Source organism: Cervus canadensis, chromosome 16, assembly GCF_019320065.1.
Source record: "Cervus canadensis isolate Bull #8, Minnesota chromosome 16, ASM1932006v1, whole genome shotgun sequence".
Taxonomy (NCBI): Eukaryota; Metazoa; Chordata; class Mammalia; order Artiodactyla; family Cervidae; genus Cervus; species Cervus canadensis.
This window is the reverse complement of record NC_057401.1, coordinates 46,300,966-46,307,478: the sequence shown is the minus strand read 5'-3', so window position 1 is coordinate 46,307,478 and position 6,513 is coordinate 46,300,966. Positions and strand designations below refer to the sequence as shown.

Below are 6,513 nucleotides of genomic sequence, written 5' to 3'. Positions count from 1 at the left end.
CAAAGAAGCCTGTTAATCAATCTCTTTAAAAAAGAATTTTTGTAAGCCTGGTTTGAATGATCCTAGAGCTCACTGATTCTTAAAATATATAAAATTTGGATGACAAAGTAAATGGCAGAGCAAGTTAATGTCAGTCTGAAATTATCTGAATGAGGATAATTATAAATATTCAAATAAGAATTCTAATTACTGACATCTAATATTAATAAAAATAACTAATGCTGGAACTCTTTAAACTAATTTTCAATCAGATGAATACTATAGTTTGAACATAACTAATGTAAAATGCTCTTGAGATATACTTTCTTTTATCTTTTCCATTTTTTGCTGATTTTCTTTGAATAAAGTGTTTTCTCTTTAGTTCCACATGTATGATTAAACGTTCTTTTTTCCCTTAAATTTTGTCTTTCTGACAGTCAACTTTCTGAGTGTGAGAATGGGTTCTTGGAATATAGGAAGCTGACCAACTTAGGCTTTCCTGTGGTCTGATGTGTCACTTTTCTTTCTAATGTAACTGTAATTTTAATTAAAACATATGGGTTGTTTTTCTTTCATGATTATATTACTATGAAAACTAAAACCTCTGTGGTCAGAGGGATGTACATCTTTTAGCCTGGAAGCTGGGGGAAAAAATCATTCAAGAATATTGAAAAAATTAATTCTGCATTAAGGATATGTCAATATTGCCCTCTGACTCACTCCAAAAGCATACCATTTTCACTAATTGGAAAGCACACAGATCTTTGGTATTGTTTACGATAAACTCAGCAGGGGATGTGACTTCTTAGTGTAGACCCAACAAAGTGCTCCATTTGTGAATAAATCATGTTTGGATCTTGAGAAAAGAGGCATCAGTTAGTGGTAGTTGGCTTCCCTGAATATCAGGAACTCTGGATAATTAACAGTTAGTACTTCTTTTCCTTTCTATTCAATCATTCATTGACAGAAAAACAGACTTTGTTACAAATATGTAATATGTAATGGATTTCTGGAAACTTTACATAATTACATTGCTGTATCTTAATGGAATATTCAGCGTTATTACTGTCATTATGAGCATTTCAAAGTCACTGTGGGAGGTAAGCATATTTTCCATTAAAAGATTATTTCAGTATGAAATCTGTCTGAACTATTATTGCCCATAAACCTGAATAGCACAAATGTCATACAAAAATAAGAAAATGTTTCATTCTTTCAGATATTATTTTAGTGAGTTAAAAACAAAATGAAATAGCTGCATTGCTGGTGTTTGGGGATATTTAGCATAAAGATGGCCATGTTTTAAATTTTCTTACATGGTAAATTTTTAAGCAATCTGTAAATGACAATCACTTTTAATGTGAAGGGTTTTTCACATATCACAGAATAGTAAGACTGATTGGAAAAATAATTCTTATGTAAATCATATCAATTTGGTTACTCAATAGTAATTATAACAACTTTGTGTTCTTACCTGCATTCAGTGTAATTTTGTATCAAAATATTTAGTCCCTGGAGAAGGCTTTCTTCCTAGGGGGGAAAAAAGAAGCTAGAGACAAGGTAGTTGTAAAAACTGGTTTATTTTTTAAAAATAAATACAAAAATATAAATATAAAACATTAGCAGATAGAATTTGATGAAATGAAATTGCACAAACGTTTGTATACCAGGTTGCATATCACATCTACTAACACCACATATACATGTTTTTGTTTTATTTAATGTACAGAACAGGATATACTTTAAAATTTTTCTTCACCTTTTTAAAAGCTTCATTTGCAAGGGCAGGGCATGTACCTATCAGAAGCGGCTTGTCTGTGAGGTTGTTTAAGGGAGGAGTATCCTGTTCATGATTCTGAAATTATCTTTTATTTCCTAAGATGGACGACACTAAATTTCCATAGCTTTGGCTCTTGGAAGTGATTAAATAAAATGTCGTATATATTCCATGAGACATCCTACAGGGAAGAATTAATGTAATTAATGAACAAATTAAAAAGGAAATGGGGAAAGAAAACTGTGCTGAGTGGCAGGAAAATTCTCCTGGAATATCAAACATTGTGAAGTGGAGACGGTGTGGGTCAAGTTAACTTCCTCTTGCAGGAGCAGAACAGACATCCTAGGTTAAGCGTCCTTGTCGCTTTCCCCGCCGCCGTACATCTCTGCCAACTTGTTAAACCGAGGGCCCCATTCTCGGAGGTAATCGTAGTTTTGGTCTCCATCAGTGGTACCTGATTCCAAGGAACTGAGAGACTCGGCGATGGAGTCATTCCCTTCGTAGGCGTAGGTAGCGAGCGAGTCGTAGGGGGGCGCCGTGGGATCCAGGTCGTGCTCCTTGAGCCTTTCATTGATGAAATCCCGGACGTCCGCGTTATCCGGGGCCGTCGGAGTCCTCCGGGGGATAAATAAGGTTTCTGGAATAATATCTCGCCGCAGCTTTTTTTCCTCAATAGCGGCCGGATTCCTCAAGGTGCCGATATCAAAGGCCTGAGTGTCCTCCTCTCCTCCACCTTCATCGTTATAGCTCACGATGTTGTCTCTGATGTCTTCTTTAGACAAGATCAGAGGCTCTTTCTTCCGCTGTCTCTTCAGAGCTGCGAATAGTACTACTATAACTTCAGAAAAGAAAAAGGGAAAAAAAAAAAGGTGCATTAGAGATCCGTCTGAAACACTCTATGAATAACAAGGGGAGGTGTTATAAAAGAGTTTAAGTTATTTAGGTTTTTCTGGAACAGGTTAGAATTTAGAATTAATTTTGCACTTCCTTAATTTTTTTTTTTTTTTTTTTTGCAGGGTTGGAGGGGGCCATGGTGAGAGGAGAGGGGAGTGTTGAAGGATTTACTAGCATGGTTAGAGTTTAAGAACAGTGATTCTGAATTATTTTTAAAGCAATGTGTAAGAGTTTTTGAAATATTGTGACTTGCCTATTTTTCTAAGAACGGTTTAAAGATAGTTCCTGATGGTAGATAACATTTATATTTTGCATTAAATAGTGACATAAGATGTTGTATAAAAAAGACCCAAATCAAATTCAGTTTCAAATAAAACAACTAAGAAGGGCAAACATACGCCCATAATTTTACATTTGTATGCGATATTAAAAAGGCAGGTTTCTTCACGAGATATAAAGTATTCATATATGTTAAATAGCTTTGATGATGGATCTATGTACTTTTTTTTTTCTTGTGCTATTCCTGGAGCACCTTAATTACTGGGGGGGGGGGGGGGGGTCGGGGTTGGAGACCACATTATTTAGACATTATTGGCTTAGACATTTACCAGATTTTCCATGGAAATATATATGACTCATGAGATTAAAGAAAATGCTGGATCACATGATGGCAAAGAGTGAATTCAAATTTCTACACTGAATTAACTACAAAAATCATGTATGAACCTCAACTCGCCTGTTTGCTCAGTCTCTCAGTCCTGTCCAAACTTTTCGGCCCCAAGGATTGCAGCACCCCAGGCCTCCCGGTCCATTACCAACTCCCAGAGTTTACTCAAACTCACATGTATTGAGCTGGTGATGCCATTCTACCATCTCATCCTCTGTCATCCCCTTCTCCTCCTGCCTTCAATCTTCACCAGCATCAGGGTCTTTTCAAATGAGTCAGCTCTTCACATCAGGTGGCCAAAGTATTGGAGTTTCAGCTCCAGCATCAGTCCTTCCAATGAATAGTCAGGACTGATTTCCTTTAGGATGGACTGGTTGGAACTCCTTTCAGTGAAAGGGACTCTCAAGAATCTTCTCCAGCACCACAGTTCTAAAGCATCAATTCTTCGGTACTCAGCTTTCTTTATAGACCAGCTCTCACATCCACACATGACTACTGGAAAAATCACAGCTTTGACTAGATGGACCTTTGTTGGCGAAGTAATGTCTCTGCTTTTTGATATGCTGTCTAGATTGGTCATAACGTTTCTTCCAAGGAGCAAGCGTCTTTTAATTTCATGGCTTCAATCACCATCTGCAGTGATTTTGGAGCCCCCCAGAATAAAATCTCTCACTGTTTCCATTGCTTCCCATCTATTTCCCATGAAGTGATGGGACCAGATGCCATGATCTTAGTTTTCTGACTGTTGAGTTTTAAACCAACTTTTTCCACTCTCCTCTTTCACTTTCATCAAGATGCTCTTTAGTACTTCTGCACTTTCTGCCAAAAGGGTGGTGTCATCTGCATATCTGAGGTTATTGATATTTCTCTCGGCTATCCTGATTCCAGCTTGTACTTCATCCAGCCCAAAGTTTCTCATGATGTACTCTGCATATAAGATAAATAAGCAGGGTGACAATATACAGCTTTGACTTACTCCTTTTTCCAATTTGGAAACAGTCTGTTGTTCCATGTCCAGTTCTAACTGTTGCTGCCTGACTTGCCTACAGGTCAGGTGGTCTGGTATTCCCATATCTTTCAGAATTGTCCACAGTTTATTGTGATCCACACAGTCAAAGGCTTTGGCATAGTCAATAAAGCAGAAATAGATGTTTTCTTGGAACTCTTTTGCTTTTTTGATGATCCAATGGATGTTGGCAAGTTGATCTCTGGTTCCTCTGCCTTTTCTAAAACCAGCTTGAACATCTGGAAGTTCACAGTTCATATATTGCTGAAGCCTGGCTTGGAGAATTTTGAGCATTACTTTACTAGTGTGTGAGATGAGTGTAATTGTGTGGTACTTTGAGCATTCTTTGGCATTGCCTTTCTTTGGGATTGGAATGAAAACTGACCTTTTCCAGTCCTGTGGCCAGTGCTGAGTTTTCCAAATTTGCTGGCATTTTGAGTGCAGCACTTTCACAGCATCATCTTTTAGGATTTAAAATAGCTCAACTGGAATTCCATCACCTCCACTAGCTTTGTTCATAGTGATGTTTCCTAAGGCCCACTTGACTTCACATTCCAGGATGTCTGGCTCTAAGTGAGTAACCACACCATCGTGATTATCTGGATTGTGAAAATCTTTTTTGTATAGTTCTTCTGTGTATTCTTGCCACCTCTACTTAATATCTTCTGCTTCTGTTAGGTCCATACCATTTCTGCCCTTTATTGAGTCCATCTTCACATCAAATATTCCCTTGGTATCTCTAATTTTTTGAAGAGATCTCTAGTCTTTCCCATTCTATTGTTTCCTCTATTTCTTTGCATTGATCATTGAGAAGGGCTTTCTTATTTCTCTTTGCTATTCTTTGGACCTCTGCATTCAAATGGGTATATCTTTCCTTTTTTCCCTTGCCTTTTGCTTGGAGGGCTTAAACAAACCTTGTGTGCACCATGACCCAGAGACCCCACAGAGACTGAGACAGACCTGTGTTTGAGTGTCTCCTGAGGAGGTATGGGTCAGCAGTGGACTGCTGCAGGGGCAGGGGCTTTAGTTACAGCATATCTGGGTATGGCATAAGTCCTCTTGAAGGAGGTCACCATTAAACCCACCATAGAACCACCAGAACTTACACAGGACTGGGGAAACAGAGTCTTGGAGGGCACAAACAGAACCTTGTGCATACCAAGACCCAGGAGAAAGGAGCAGTGACCCCAGAAGAGACTGACCCAGACTTGCCTTTGAGTGCCCAGGAGTCTCCGACAGAGGTGTGGGTTGGCAGTGGCCTGTTGCAGGGTTGGGGGCACTGGGTGTAGCAGTGCCTACATGGGACCTTTAGATGGAGGCCGCCATTATCTTCATTACCTCCACCATAGTTTGGCTGGAGGTCAATAACAGGGAGGGAACACAGCCCCACCCATCAACAGAAAATGAATCTCAACTAGATGTATCTTAATAATGTGTATAGATCCACAAGTTGAAGTTTGTATCACTCACACAGGCTATTCCCCTACTCCTATGGGAGGTTTTCAATAAAAATACACATTGCTTTTGTAATCATAATAATGGTAAAAGTATGAAAGGAGAAAGTTAAAATCAATTTCCCGTTGGGTGTGTTAGTTTCCCACCCTCATTCAGCATTCCAAAACATTTTGATCATAATCCTTTAAAAATTATGATTTGGAAAAACAAGTGTGAATTCAATTAGATGAGGAAAGGAAGGGAAAAGATCTTACCAGGTACTTATATGAATACATATATATTCTTAACCTCATTAGAACAAACATTTAAAGGATATTGGATTTATTACAGGCCTAGACTTAATGAAGTGAACTGAAAGTCACTCAGTCATGTCCGACTCTTTGCAACTATACAGTCCATAGCATTCTCTAGGCCAGAATACTAGAGTGGGTAGCCTTTCCCTTCTCCAGGGGATCTTCCCAATCCAGGGATCAAACCAGGATCTCCTGCATTGCTGGTGGATTCTTTACCAACTGAGCTATCAGGGACTTAATGTGTCTCCTACAAATTCACATCTTAAAGCCTAAATATATTCCCAGTGTGATGGTACATAGAGGTGCAGTCTTTGGGATGTAGTTAGGTCATGGAAGTAGAACCCTCATGAGTGAGTGGGATTAGGTTCTTATAAAAAGGGACTTCCCTGGTGGTTTAGTGAATAGGAATCTGCCTGCCAATTCAGGGGACACAGATTCAGTT

At 38.7% G+C, this 6,513-nt stretch overlaps 1 protein-coding gene across 3 annotated transcripts in view; it reads right to left on the bottom strand.

Moving 5' to 3' along the window:
* Positions 1-1,540: 1,540 nt before the first annotated feature.
* Positions 1,541-6,513, bottom strand: part of LOC122454581 (cadherin-10) — a 191,206-nt gene continuing 186,233 nt past the window's right edge. For 2 of the 3 annotated variants that reach the window (XM_043489149.1, XM_043489151.1), the window contains one exon: positions 1,541-2,594. In XM_043489149.1, coding sequence (XP_043345084.1) covers positions 2,104-2,594 — 491 coding nt within the window. In that variant the 3' untranslated portion in view covers positions 1,541-2,103. The remainder of the gene's footprint in view (positions 2,595-6,513) is intronic. The other variant, XM_043489150.1, reaches the window with a different exon arrangement.